The sequence below is a fragment of the Heteronotia binoei genome, chromosome 8 (genome assembly GCF_032191835.1).
Source record: "Heteronotia binoei isolate CCM8104 ecotype False Entrance Well chromosome 8, APGP_CSIRO_Hbin_v1, whole genome shotgun sequence".
Taxonomy (NCBI): Eukaryota; Metazoa; Chordata; class Lepidosauria; order Squamata; family Gekkonidae; genus Heteronotia; species Heteronotia binoei.
In genome coordinates, this window is record NC_083230.1 from 51023906 (window position 1) to 51039356 (window position 15451).

The 15451-nt window shown below is 43.8% G+C and overlaps 1 protein-coding gene across 2 annotated transcripts in view; it reads left to right on the forward strand.

The window, feature by feature from the left end:
• TPH2 (tryptophan hydroxylase 2) overlaps nt 1–15451 on the forward strand; it is a 142627-nt gene that overhangs the window by 18086 nt on the left and 109090 nt on the right. The window contains exons 3-4 of one of the 2 annotated variants that reach the window (XM_060244561.1): nt 11879–12062; nt 12150–12250. The exons of the other annotated variant lie outside the window; for it this stretch is intronic. Coding sequence (XP_060100544.1) covers nt 11879–12062; nt 12150–12250 — 285 coding nt within the window. The remainder of the gene's footprint in view (nt 1–11878; nt 12063–12149; nt 12251–15451) is intronic. 2 annotated transcript variants of the gene reach the window in all.

Below are 15451 nucleotides of genomic sequence, written 5' to 3' on the forward strand. Positions count from 1 at the left end.
CTACTGCAGACATGACCAGCCGGGCTCCTTCCTCACACGGGCTGGTGGTCCTCCTCTCTCGCTGCTTCCATCCACGCCGCTTCTTCCCCCTCTCTGGGCAAGCTCGAAGCAGGTGCTCTGGCGACCCACAGCCATAGCAGCGTCGGACTGCCATTGCAGTCGGCTCCTCTTTCTCAGCCTTTGGCCGTCTGCCAGCAGCAAAAGCTGGCTCTCTGTTGGCTGTCTTCCCGGATGAGCCGATAGCCGCACGCTCCTCAACCCCCGGACAGCTCACTGCCGCAATCCTCTCTTGGAAATCAAGCAGGTGGGCACAGACGTACTCCATTGTCAGGGTCGCTACGTCCACTGTCTCCAGGGAAGTTATCAGGGGAGTAAACTCAGGCGGTAACGATGACAGCAAAATGTAAACTCTGTCATCTGGAGCTACAGTCTTGCCTCTGGCCTCAAGCTCAACGAAACAGTCCGTTAGCTTCTTGATGTGGTCTTTCACACACCCTCCAGCTGGCATAACAGTGCGAAACATCTTCCTAGTCAAGGCCATAAGGGAGCCAGCAGTGGTACTAACATGAACCCCACTGAGCGCGTCCCAGGCAGCCTTGGGAGTGTCCTTCCCACGCACATATACTAGCTGGTCATCTCCTATAGCCAGCACGATGTTTGCCAGTGCCTTATCGGCTAACACAGTCTGGGCAGGAGATAAGGCAGCAGGGGGATTACTCACAACCAGCCATTGCCCTTCACGCTTGAGGTAGTGTTCCATTCTCAGGCTCCACACCGCGTAGTTGGCTGAATTGAGCTTCTCAATGGCCACTGCGAGCTGCTGCTGAGCCATGATGCCGACTCCTCCGCACAGCTGGCTGCCGTTGTCCCTCTGGCTCTCAAAACGAGATAGCTGGTGCAGCTTTGTCTTTCAACCGGCGTTCCTCGCCTCCAGCTCTTTCCAAACTCTCGGTCAGCTCAACTCTCATGGTGCTCCTCTGCGCAGCGGAACCGCCCTGGGCCCATAACCCTGTCGGTGCGGGAGTTAGCAGAGTGAGCTTGGTGACCTGCCCGACACAGGGCTCCAGGAAAGAAATCAGCCAGACACCTGCAACTAGTGCCAAAATAGTGTATTTACAGATACATACAATAAGTGCTCACTAGTGCAGTCCAATATCTTACTCCAACAGACAAAATGCTCCGCCTACACACCAACTCTCAGAGAGAGACCTGTGTGGTCCACACACAGTCTTCTTATAGTCCTACTAGCCAATCAAGGCTGTGCACTGTCATGCTGACTCAGCAGGTTTCTTCTCTTGGCTTCTGCCGGCTCAAACCGGCCTGCTGATAAGGTCATTGTGACCTAGCATGCCTGTTAGATCACCAGCTGTCAAAACATAGCTGTCAGACTGGGTGCAGATAGATTCATTACACCAACAGTCTGTTCCTTGAAAACACTGTGGACTTGAAATGCCATTTAGCTTTTTAAATTATCCGGGCTGATCCAATGTAATACAAGTTTTTCATGAATGGTTTCCCCCGGGAGTTAATTTACTAAAGAGCTTGCCAGCTGTTTTGAACTGGGGAGTTTATTATTAGAAATTGGTTTAAGTGCCAAGTGTGAATCTTGGAGGGTCTACATTAATGACAATAGAGGGCCCTCTAAGCATGACCAGAATATATTTTCTTAATGTATAAATCTGTCATAGCCTACTACAGAACATCTAAGATTCAGCCAGGGAGACTCTTCCAGGTCACCTTGAATTGCCAGGGTTGCCGGATCCAGTTTGGGGAACTCCTGGAGATTTGGGGATGAAGTCTGGAGAAGGCAGGGATATCAGTGTGATACAGTGTCATAGAGTCCACCTTCCAAAGCATCCATCTTCTCCAGGGGAACTGATCTGTGTTGTCTGGAGATGAGCTGTAATTCCAGGGGATCCCCAGGTCCCACCTGGAGGCTGACATCCCTAGTTGCTGTCAACTATTTTTTAGAAATTAAGTATTGTCTTTATTCTATTTATTCTATTTTATTTATTCAAATATTTATACTCCACGTTTCCTCTTGGCTCAAAGCTGCAAGGCCCAGATGCATTTCTTAAGAAGACTGCTGTGTCCACAACTGAGAACTCTGTCAAACTCTTAGGCAGGGAAGGAAGTAGAAAAACAGGAGCTGAGAATCCTCCCCATCTGATATATGGAGTTTCTCTTGAACTCTGTCTGTAGTTTCTGTTTGTTGTGCTATATTCCCTGGGTCTGCAAAATTCAATGCACTGAGTATTACACCTGTGTGATTTTTTACTATCGGCCCAGCACTGTACACTACCAGTGTTAGAGGTTCAGGCCCACTCTTACCAGCCCAGGCAACATAAGCCCAAGGACAGAATCATTTATAAAATGTAGTTATCATGACATTTGTTTGTTTGGAACTCAAGGTGGATTTGCATTTGAATTTTTTTCAGATCACTGTAATACTCATGGAACAGAAACATTCATGTATGTTAGGTTAAAGTAGGTTAAAATGTATACTACTTTAGTATGAAATTATTTACTATGCCTATAAATCTGGCACTGACATGTTTTAGCAGTGAATAACACTTACAAGAAATTGCCATGGTAAATCATTTAAAATTATCCTGTGATATTTACAGATTTCATCCCATATTTCTAATGAAATGGAGTGTTGAATATATTAATAATTCTGTTGTAGGTTTATTGGACTTAACATCACAACTCATTGCTACAGATTGGAGTTTCTTTTTATTTTACTATATCTAACTGTAAAGTGGGTCACTTATGTGGCAGAAAGGTCACTCTTAAACAATGTAGGCATTTGTACATAGTGAGGGAAATCCTTAGTTATGCAGAAAAATATGACTTTATAATTAACCAAAGTGGGGGAGACCTGCTCAGGAAAATGAGTAGCATGGAATGTTGACAGCCATGAGAATTAAAGGGAGAAAACAGCAAGGAAGCAGAAATTGGTTTGCTCAAAATCCTGAAAACACATTTATCTAGGAGAAGGAAATTTGAAAGTTGTACGTGTGAGACAAAATTTTCCAAACCGCGAATCTCTGCTCCCACCTATGATCTCTTACAAGCCCAAAATTTATTTCCTCCAATAGCACCCTTGACAACTCCATGTTTACTGAGAGTTCAGTGAAACAGACAACTCAGACAAATTACGGGTTTCTGCATATGTAGAAAACATTGGTTTGCTTCATCTTTGTACAAATATATATAATCACCCACAAATTACCTGAGGAAGACTCAGTATGTTCTAGGGAGCATGAGCAGTTGGGTATCAGTTAAAGGGGGGGGGGGAGGAGAGAGAGAATGGAGAAATTGGTCACTTCAGGATCTTAAGTTCATCTTCCATCTTGCTGTGCAGCCCCACATTGGAATTGTGCTTGTGCAGGCTGGTCACTGATGTTTTTTGTAGCTTTAAAAACTCTGAAATTGGGGCAGTCCACCCACTTGGGAGATGGCACATATGAATTTTCCTGTCAAATGCATCACATGGTCCTGAGGTGGGCTGCCTCCTTCCCTCAGTTCCTTTTTCACTGTTGTGAGAAGTGGATGCATTCTAGTACTGCTCCATTTGTTTGACATAACTTCGTTTCTTGAAATCCAAGGATGATCCCACCGTTGCTGCCCCTTCTACTTGCTGGGAAGTGAATCCCTCCCACTTTTTTTGTTGGAGATTTTTGCCTTTCGGGAGATTGCATACCTGTGGTACCCCCCCCCACTCCAAAATGGCATCCAATCACTGATTTAAAAAAAGAACACTGTTCAAAAAATGTTCTAGGTGTGCTACAAAAATGACCCACACAGATGAACACGAGCTTTGTCTCCTGTGTCTAGGTGAAGGCCACAGGGTTGGTGCCTGCAAAGTTTGTTAGCAATTCACGCCCAAGGCTGATGCTGATAGAGCATCCTGCATAATGGTGGCATTGTGGGAGAAGGCATTGTCCTCCTTCATTTTGACCAAACCAAGCCCTATTCTGGATTCCTTGGTCTCAGTTCCACCTCCAGCTCTGACAGTTCAACCTGGTTCTGTCTTTGCACTGGTCTGCTCCATTCTGGTGGTTCAGACTGTTGCCTTCCAAATGGGCTGCCTCTGTTACCTCTAAAAATGGAAGAGCTCATCCTCATACAACTTTGCCTGGGCCCTCCAAGAAGACTAGATTGCATTCAGAGCCACCGGTCAAAAAGCATAGGTGGTCAAAACACGAAGACAAGCCTGACTCATCCACCAAGCCCTCAAAATGGGCAGAACAGCCTTACAGTGTTGGCCCTGTGCCTGAGTCAAGACTCAGTCTCCCCACCTGGCATATTTCCTGGGATCATTGTCCAAACTGAATGAGGATCAGTCTAAGATTCCTGCTGGCCAGGTCTTATGTATGGAACCAAAGGCTCCTTGGAAATGGCTACCTGCTACATTTCAACAACTGATGTACTAGATGCTGCCTGAATTTTCTGAGAAGCAAGATCCCTCACAGGGCTAAATGCATAATCTCCCGACTGAGTGCCCATTTCATTCCCTGTTCTGAGAGGTTGAGGAAACTTCTACTGCCTCTTGCTACACCCCTGAGAGTGTGTCAGATCAGTCCCCTGATCAGGCCTTGAATTCAGCAAGAGCTCACAGGAGCACAGCTCCTGAACCTTACTGACAGCCCCCCTCCTCCTTTCCACCTACCTTGTCCACTGACTAGTAGGTGCAACTGCATAACAATCCCTGGATGAGGAGAGCAGGCAGCCAGCCAGCCACCAGGAGCTTTGCCACACCCCCAGCAGCCCTCATTAACCCTTGGAGAAGCCCATGCCACCCTTTCTCCACTTATGTGATTTTGGGTAGCGGGTGGCTTGCTGGCCTTTGACTGTGAGGGGGTGGGGTGGTTAAGGAGAGCCCCAGGTAAGTGAGGCCTGCTTGGGCTGGCTGGATCTTGAGTCAGCCCAAGCAGGCCTTGCTCGTCCAGAGCTCTCCTTTCTTGTGTAAGGTTGCTTTTGGCTGATGGGGGAGCGGCATGAGCTAACGAGTTTTGCTAATGAGCTCTGCCACCTATTTTTCTACAAAAATGACCCCTGCCCCTGATGATACTGTCAGTGACTCAAATCTGGTTTTCTTGAGTGATGACTTCATTGATATAGCAAGCAGACTCTGCAAATGACCAGAGCACTGGTGATTGACATGGAGACTTCTGACAACTGGTCTAAGGACAAAAATCTTAGTTGCTTCTATTCTGAGGCCCCCCCCCCACCTCTGATCTTAGACTTGTCTGATTTTGCAATACCCATTTGGGAGAAGCCAGTGTCTGCCCAGGCTACATTCTGTAAGACTGACAGCATCTACAAGTTTAAACAAGAATCCATGGAATAACTTTCTACCCACCCAACTTCCTCCTTCATCACCACCAACCTGGCCAGTGTACATCCACAAGAAATAGAATAAGTCAGAGGCTTGAGTTTTTTGGAGGGAAACTATCCTCATCTTCAGCTTTAAATTTTCACATAGTGAACTACCAAACCATTATGGGCAGGATTTGGTTGTTCCTGTGGAATAATGTGTTGAAATATCTTGACCAGCTTTCAGATTAATCCAAGACCTTGGTCAAATTAATCCAGGCCGAGGACATCAAATTATCTAAACAAGAAATTAACAGTGGGAAACATTTGGCTGAGGTGTCCACCAGGTCCATGTAATACTCTGATGGCATTTCTGGCTTCAGAATATGGCACTTCTGACTGAAACCGGAGCTAGGGTTGAAGACCTCCCTTTTGAACAGTTAGGTTTTATCTGCTATTGTTAATGGTTATAGAGTAGAGTTTCATTTCCTTCCCCCTTGCCAAGTAGCATCTACAGCAGCTGACAATCCATACCCAGAATTAAAGATTCCATTGAAAGAATGCCTAGATAAGGGGGCAGTAGAGGAGGTTCCCGATTGTTTGCTCTCTGTAGGCTTCCATTCAATGTTCTTTTTGGTGAACAAAAAAGATGGTGGATGCAGATAAATTTTAGATCTTAGGGCATTAAACAAACTTTTGATCATTTCAAAGTCTAGAATGGTCTCTTTGTCTTCTGTGATTGAGTTACTTACTCCAGGTAAGTGGTTTGCAGTCTTGGATTTAAAAATTGCTTATTTCCATGTTTCCATTCATCAGTCCCACAGGAAATTTTTATGTTTTTGCCAAGGTACTCAGGCTTTCCAATACGCTGCACTCCCCTTTGTGTTGGCTGCTGCTCCAAGGACTTTCACTAAATGTATGGCTGTCATAGTAGCACACCTAAGCACATGCGACTGAACTATCTTCCATTATTGGATGATTGGCTGATAGTTGCATGCAGCTGTGAATTATTTATTTTATTTTATTTTATTTATATCCCACCCTCCCTGCAAGCGGGTTCAGGACTGGTCACAAAAGTTGGTAAAACATGTAATATTCTTAAAATCATTAAGACAAATAACAACAAATTAAACAAGCAATGAAATAACAGATAAAAGCCAAGTTTCATTTGAATCACAATAAGATGACTATTAAACAGGTAGTTCAGGATGCTTCCTAGAAGATGTCAGATTGTCCGATCAAATTCACAGGGTTATCAGTACCTGCACTGACTTAGGCCTAGTACCAAATTTGGAGAATTCTTGACTCAAGTCTTCTCATAAGGTTCAATTTATTGATGCCTCCCTTGACTCCACTGTGGTTATGGCTTTCCTGCCCCCTGACAGAGCCAAAAGCTTTAAAGCAATGTTGATGGCTTTTATCAGAAAATGATGGCACCAGTTGGAGCCACTTAACATTTACTGGGCCTAATGGCTTCCACCACTGCAATGGTCCCACTTTCTGGACTATGTATGCAGTTTGTCATAAATACAATCCCAACAGGTACCCTCCAAAGTATTGTTTCTCCATTTCAAGGGCACTGTTCAGATTCCTTCACTGGTGGCTATGGGATGATAATCTATTTGCAGGTGTACAGTTTGGTTTCTGGATTCTCCAATTAATTGTAACTACTGATACTAACCTTTGGGGATGGGGTGCTTATTGTCAAGGGTCCTCAGTTCAGGGCAGATGACCTTTGTGACAAATATTAATGTTTTTGAGTTACATGATGTCAGATTTACCCTGACCTCTTTCTTAGATATCCTGGTGTGGACAAGAATATGTTGTTTCAGATGGACAACATGAAAACAATGTACTACTTCAACAAGCAAGGTGGTATGTGTTCCCGGAGATTCTGCCAGGAATGGAAGCACGCCCAGTATGGGACATGGCTTTCAAGATTCAGGCCATTCAAAGGTCCATTCTTACAGCAAGGTCCTTGAACTCAAAAGCAGACAGAATAAGTAGGTGTTACTGCACCAACTACAAATGGTCCATCCAGGACAAATATATCAGTCCAGTATTCAAGGCCTAGAGGTTTCCACAGTCAGAGTCCAGAAAGGCTCCAAGCTTCTGCCCACTAGCAGGGAATGACCCAGCATCTCTAGGGGATGCATTCCAGATTCCCTGGTCCAGGGCTCTCTTTTATGCATCCCCACCCTTTCCTCTAGTCAGCAGGGTCCTAGGGACAATGAGGGCAGATTATACTCAAGCCACCTGGATTGCTCCCTTTCGGCCCCAGCAGAGGCCGTCCCACAGATATGCTGGTCCCAGACCATTTAGGGCCTTAAAGGTTAGAACATAATCCATCCTCCAGCTCCAGGTTTATTGATCCAGGGCTTTCTATTTCACCATGATGTGTCAAGGCTCCATTTAATGGCATGGAAGACTGGGCCTTAGGTCATTCTTTTTCACAAGATGTCTTTCAAATCCTGTTACAGGCTTGAAAACCTTCAATGAGATTCTCCTATCACAGGAAGTGGGTCTTTTCAAGTCATGGGTTTTGACAAGAAAGGAATGCCCTGTTACTTGTCCCTTGATGGTAAATTTTGACTGTTTTCTTTAGTTCAGTCAGGGTTGTCATTTTCGTCAGTTGAAACAAACTTGGTGGCCATTGCTGCATTTCATGAAGAGGTTCAGGGATCAACTGTCTTTGCACATACAGCAGTTTCTGAATGATCTGCCTAATGGAGCAGTGGTTCCTGTCTAATGTTTTCCCAGTGTTGCCCTGCATTGTTCCCCAGTTGTCTTTGATTTTGGCTTCCCTTATGAAGCCCCTGTTTGAACCTTTTGCCACTTAGTTTTTCTCTCCAGGAAAGTAGCATTCATAGTGGCCATCACTTTAGTTTTTAGGATTAACCCCCCTTTCCTCAAGTTTTTCAATGAATGTGTATTGCGTTCCAGTTTGTAATTTCTCTCTAAGGTTCCACCTAATACAAGATATTGTTTTACCCATTTTCTTTTCCATCCTCAGTTCTCTTGCAGAAAAGGCTCTACACACTTTGGATCTCAAAATAGTTCTTTATTATTTAGACAGGACCAAAACCTTTTAGAGGGATACAAAGTTGTTTATTTGTAACTGGGGATCCAAAAAAGGGAGAGCAGCAGCATCCCAATCTTTGGCCAGGTGGGTTGTGCAATAAACAACAACAACAATTTATAGACCACCCTCAGATTGAACCAATTAAAAACAGTATGCAGGCTATATAGCTATTTCAGATGGCTATAGATTTATGATCTTGCTCAGGGGGAGAGAAGAGATGGGAGAGGCCAGGCTTGATGAATAAAAAAAAATGTTGTCCTCAACCATAGGCCTGGCAGAACATCTCTGTATTACTGGTCCTGCAGAACTGTACTGTCCTGCAGAGCACAGATGTCATTAGGCAAAGCGTTTCACCAGGCCAGCATCGGGGCCAAAAAGACTGCAACTCTGGTTGAGGACAAGGTTATATAACAAAAACAGAACCACAGTTTAAAGTGTAAACACGATACAAGTGAAAACTGTGGCAAAAGATCATCTAATGCTAAATTATTATTGTACCCAGATTATTATTATAACAACAATCATTCATACAACAATCCTTCATACATCAGTGGCAATAAATAATGTCATAACAACTCATGTGTCAGTCTGACATTATTGTCATTGATGTATGAATGATTGTTGTTATAATAATAATCTTGCTACAATAATAATTTAGTATTGGATGATCTTTTGCACACAGTTTTTGTTTGTATCTGATTGAGGACAACCAGATATTTTTCAGGCCAGGATCACCAGGAGGTTCTTTCCCCAAAAATGTAGAGTTCTTCGGGAGGGTACACCAGGAGAGGTAGTCCCATGGATATGTTGGTCCCAGACTGTTTAGGGCCTTAAATGCATTGAGCAAGGGGCAGTAATCTAACCTGGAAGTAACTGTTGTATGGATTACTGTGGCTAGGTCAGGGCATGACAGGAAGGGGGTCAGTTGCCTGATCTGGTGAAGCTGGAAAACTGCCAGTCTAGCAACATTTGTGATCTGGACCTCCATTGGTAAGGAGGCATCCAGAAGCACATCTGGGCTCTTGGCAGTTGGTACTGGAGTTTTGCAAGAGCTGGGAATTGGCACCCCAGCCTTGAAACCCATCTTTGATGGATTCAGTTTCAGCCAGCGCTGTTTCAGCCATCCAACCACAGCCTCCAGTCTTTTTGTCAAAATAGCTGGGTTGGCATCAACCATCCATGCATCAACAGATAGCAACTGGGTGTCATCTGCATATTGATGTCAACTGAGCACCAGTTAGGCAAGGGGGCACATATAGATATTAAACAGATATTAAACATTGGAGAGAGGATTGCTCCCTGAAGGACCAGACATACCAAGGGTGTCAAGGTGAATTCTCTCCTTTAGCACCACCCCCTATCCCCATTCCTGGAGAAATGCGGTAAACCACTTCAAGGCCACCCCACAAACTCCAATGTCAGCAAGGCAGTGGGTCAACAAACCATGTCAAACGCTGCTGTCAAGTCCAACAGTAACAGCAGTGACAACCTGTCTCAATCCAGTTTCCTGTGAAGATCATCTGTGAGGGTGACCAGTGCTGTCTCTATCCAATGGCCATGGTGGAAGCCAGACTGAAATGGGTCAAGGGCTGATGTGTCCTCCAGGAAACTTGGAGCTGTTCTGCCACTGTTCTCTCAATTACCTTATTGGTGGGAAATGGCAGGATCCCAAGGGTCCAAAGATGGTTTCTTTAAGAGTGGTGTTACTACAGCCTCTTTTAGTCCCCCTTGATAGATCCCTGAACTAAGGGACAAATTGATAATGTCCACCAGGGCCCCCCATAGTTTCTCACCACTGGCTTTCACAAGCCATGATGGACATGGGTCTAAGAGGCAGGTGGTTGACTTAACAACACCTAGAATCCTGTCAACACCAGCCCTGGAGAGTTGGCTGAAGGTGTCAAGAATTGAATCCAAAAGTGGCCAAGGGGCTTCCGGTTCATGTACTGTACCAATATCGGCAGGCAGGTTCTCGTGAAGCAAAAAGACTATCTGCAAAAAAGCTGACAAAAGCCTCACAGCTTGCTAACATTTTGGATTCTCTATATAACAGAAGTTAAAGACCTAATTATCATAAATAATTGCACCAGTGAGAGCTTGTGGATGTGATGGAGACTATAAAATTTCCTTTTATCAGTTTTCGCTGACATCTCATAAGTTTTCATAAACAACCTATAGGATGTTCTTGCAGCTTCATCATGAGACCATTGCCAAATGCACTCTAGCCATCTAAGCTCCGGTTTCATTTCCCTAAGTTCTATGGTATAACTAAACTCCATGTTATAAAGCAGGTCAGTCTTGCCCTCTGGATATCAAGGCTCACTCCACACAAGCACAAGGTTCTTCACCAGCTTTTCATTGTAATATTCCCCTCATCGATATCTGTAAATTGGTGACCTGGTCATTGGAAGAGACCTTTGTGCACCACTATGCTGTGAACCTGCAAGCAAGAAAAGAGACAGATGTTGGAAAGTCTGTACTGCATGCTCTTTTTTTCAGTAAGAGACTCAACCCCTCCTCCTCAGGTGAGCAACTTGCTAATGGTCTCAATGTAGGGCTGCACAGCAAGACAGAAGATGAAAACAGAGTTAGGCTTAACTGTAATTGTTGTTCATTGACATCTTCTGTGCAGTCACATATTCCCTCCCTCCTGACCCGCTGCGAGCTCTCACATTTTAAAAAGGGGTATTCTCTTGAATTGCAGGTTCAAGAGAGCTTGCAGTGGATTAACAGGAACTGAGGGAAGGGGGCAGCCACCCCAGGAGCACATGATGCATTCAATGGGAAAATCTGAGCATGTGCCATCTCCCAAGAAGGTGGATCACCCCAATTCCAGAGTTTTTAAAGCTAGAAAGAAAATGTCCATGGCCAGCCTGTGCAACCACAGTTTCAATGTGTGTCTGTAGGAATGAAGACTCTTGACACGTGTTTTGAGGAAGTGAGGAAAGCTTGCTTGCTCTCTGCAAGTCCTTGTTTTATTTATATATCTCTAATGAAAACAGGAAGCCTTTGTTCAAAAGCATATGTCTTCATAGCTTCCAAGATTCGATACAGCCAGCAATTTGTCAAGAATACATGTGTCAGCAAAAGGAAACGAGAATATGAGTGTTAGATGTCTGCGCCCTTTTAGCCTTTCAGACACAATGTGGGCGGCTCAGGCTGATATGCCAAATGCGTGATCCACCCACCTTTCTGTCTTCAGGCTTTGTGGGATCTGGGGGCTCAAGCACGTGAGCCCCACATGTGTCTGCACAGAAGATGTTAAAGAACAACAGTTACAGGTAAGTGCAACTCTGTTAGTTTATAGTATCCTGGGAAGAGGGTCAAAAGGAAATGTTCCAGTAATTTATTCTCCTGCAACTTCTTGTGAAATCCCAACATGAACATATTAAACTAGATTTCTTAAGAAATTCCTATTAAACAATTCTGTTCTAACTGAATTTAATGTGTTACTGATCTTTATTTTGTCTGCAGGAGAAACATGTGAGTATGGTTCACATTGAATCAAGAAAATCCAAGAGGAGGAGTTCAGAGGTAGAAATTTTTGTGGATTGTGATTGCAGCAAAAAACAATTCAACGAACTCATTCAGTTGTTAAAATATGAAACTAACATTGTAACTCTAAATCCCCCGGAAAATATCTGGACTGATGAGGAAGGCAAGGCTATTATTCCCTCATTCACTTTATTTTGAAATTAGCAAAATCTTATGATGATGCCCTATGATCACTCTATGTTTTCTCCAGAACTTGATTGTGTGCCTTGGTTCCCCAGGAAGATTGCTGAATTAGACAAATGTTCCCAAAGAGTTCTCATGTATGGCTCTGAACTGGATGCAGATCACCCTGTAAGTGTTCAGTAAATGATGACTGTTACACTTGTTTGACCAATCTGGTTATATGGAATGGAGCAAAAGTTCTGCTTTTTCCTTGTGACTAGTAGTGCTGATGCTGGTACTGTCCAGTGATGGTTGAATCCAGTTTATGATAAATAATGCTTATAATGTAATTGTTTATCATTGTTAGACAGCTTATTTCCTAAGTGTTCAAAGTGATTTGTATACATTAGCACAACCATCATTATAGACTGAAAGAGCAATGTAAAATACTACATTTGAAGATTTACTGAGCTATGAGTAACAAGATGACCTATAAAATCACACTAGCATTTGGAGACTAAGCAACAACAAAGCAAATCAGACAATTCCTACCCAAAGCCATCCCAGGTATGCTAGATGTTCCTCCATCAGGAGAAGCAAAGCCAGGACTCACCCTTGGCATTCTTATGATCCCACAGTATCCCCAGAGAGAAAGATAAGGGGGGAGGTGGAGGGGGGAGGACCAGGGGTTTTTTTTTGTAGCAAGGACTCCTTTGCATATTAGGCCATACCCCCCTGATGTAGCCAATCCTCCAAGAGTTTACAGGGCTCTTAGTACAGGGCCTGCTGTAAGCTCCAGGAGGATTGGCTACACTGGGGGTTTGTGGCCTAATATGCAAAGGAGCTCCTGCTAAAAAAAAAAAGCCCTGCTGAGGACCCAGATTTCAATTTGAGCAGCATCAAAGCAGAGGAAAGGCATAAAAATGCTAGGATCAGGAGGGAAGAGAAAGCTGGTTAAAGAAGCAGAGTGGAAAATTTATCTAATCAGCACAGTTGGAGAATTCCGGGCTTCCAAGTGAGAGTGTCTGAGCAGGAAGAGAAGGTCTCTATCATGTGATTTCAGCAGACCAGGGGCAGTACTGAGGAGTGGATGGAAAATTACATCACTAAGCCTAGTTTGATAGTGGGGGAGAAACACTCTGAGATGACAAACTGAAACCAAGTTGTTCATGCCTTTATATTTGTTTTATGTAAGTATTTATTATTGGGGCCAAATCCTATTAGTTGTGCTTTCAAATCCTCTCGGTTATTAGGTCGAATTTCAGAATTCACTATGCAACTGTGAAAATTTGGTATGGTCTGTGACTAGGAGAAAATTTTAAGAACCTTGTTTTTATTGGGAAAGAAGTCAGAATCCTGAATCCTATTGGCAGATACAAATTTTCTGTTGACTGGATGCTGGTAGAAAGAGAGTACCTGGTGAGTAGAATAGAGCAAGAGTATAGTGGCACCTTAAAGACAAACAAAAAATTTGTGGCAGGGTCTTTAAGTCTTCAAAGTGCTACAAGACTCTTGCTCTTTTCTGCTGCTACAGACAGACCAGGCTTTGAATTCAGCAGGAGCTCACTGAAGGACAGCTCCTGAACCTTTCCGACAGCCCCCCTCTTCCTCCCCACCTACCTTGTTCATTAAATAGTAGGTGCAGCTGCATAACAATCACTGGATTAGGAGAGCAGGCAGCCAGCCAGCCACCAGGAGCTTTGCCACACTCTCAGCAGCCCTCATTAACCCCTGAAGAAGCCCACACCACCCTTTCTCTACTTATGTGATTTTGGGCGGCAGGTGCCTTGCTGGCCTTTTGACTGGTGTGTGTGGGGGGGAAGGGCGGCCAAGGAGAGTCCTGGGTGAGCGAGGCCTGTTTGAGCTGGTTGAATCTCTAGCCAGCCCAAGCAGGCCTTGCTCACCCAGAACTCTCCTTTCTTGTGTTCGGTTGCTTTTGGCTGGTGGGGGAGTGGCATACGCTGAGTTATGCTAATGAGCTCCACCACCTATTTTTCTACAAAACAACCCCTGAGACAGACTAACAGGTAACAGAAAGGTGAGATGGGTTTGGGATAGATGATTAAAAGTCTGGCTAATGCCTGTTGACAAAAAATAGGGAATAAATTGATGGCCTGAGCCATAAACTTGCTCAGAGTTCCAGAAAAATCTGTACCCTTATGTGGTAGCCTCTTGGTAGCATCAAGCTTGATATTAATTCTTCATCTTAAATATAACATCTTGGCCTGCCTGCAATCTCAGGCATAGCAATGTCTGAGAAGTCACAAAACGGGGAGGGGGGGGCGGGCTCAAAGTGTTCCTCCTGACCTAGGAGCTCTCATAGGGTAAACAGTAGGCAAGAATTATTCCCATGTTTTTATTATCCAAAACCCTACTATAACAGCAAGAAAACATTTTGGATAGGATATAATATCTTGTTGCCAAATGAAACTCATATTAAGTGTATCTTCTCAGAGTATTTTAAAGGACTGAGTACATTTTAAAGGACTGGTTGAGTCATATGGTACTAGTTCTAACTTCACGAATGCAACAGAATGAAGTTTGAGTCCAGTGGCACCTTTAAGACCAACCAAGTTTAGTTTAATTCTGGATATAAACTTTATTTAGTTTAATTCGGGGTATAAGCTTTTGTGTACATGCACACTTCTTCAGATACTTTGAAACAAGACATCCTCAACCATTACATATAGGTGTGAGGGGTTAGTTGCCAGGAAGTGCTAATTAGAGTCAAGATGCAGAAGTAACTGAGCAATAAAATTGGATTAAAGCAGCTGATAAGACTTTTGAATAGCAGCAAATTAGCATACAGAATATTAAAAAGTTAGATGTGAGAACTAAGTTTTGTCCAGAGGAACCTTTAAAACCAGTAGTGTTTAATTTTGGGTATAAGCAAAAACTGAATGCCTTAACTGCATGTTTAGTAAGATAAGGATCCAATATCTCTGTTAAGCCCTGGGAGTTGTAATAACTTGTAATTCAGCAGTCTCCCATTCTGGACTGTTTCTGAAATTCCTTTGCACTAAAACAGCTACTTTCAGCCCCCCCTCCTCCCATTGAATGCCCTGGGAGGTTGACATTTTCTCCTACAGGTTTCTCAGTTTTGTGATTTTTGATGTCAGATTTGCAGCTGTTTATCCTTTGGCTTAGAGTTTGATTTGTTTGCCCTATGTAGAGAAGTGAAGGGCATTGTTGGCATTTAATGGCATATACAATGTTAGAAGATAAACAAGTGAATGTGCCTGGTGCAATGTAGTTGATGTTGTTAGGCCCAATGATTCCATTGTCTGGGTGAATGGGCGTGATCACATGAAATATTTGGCGCCCCTCCGGATTAATGTACACAATCACACGTGCACATCTGCTCCCGAGTCCTGCCCATCCTTACCTCAT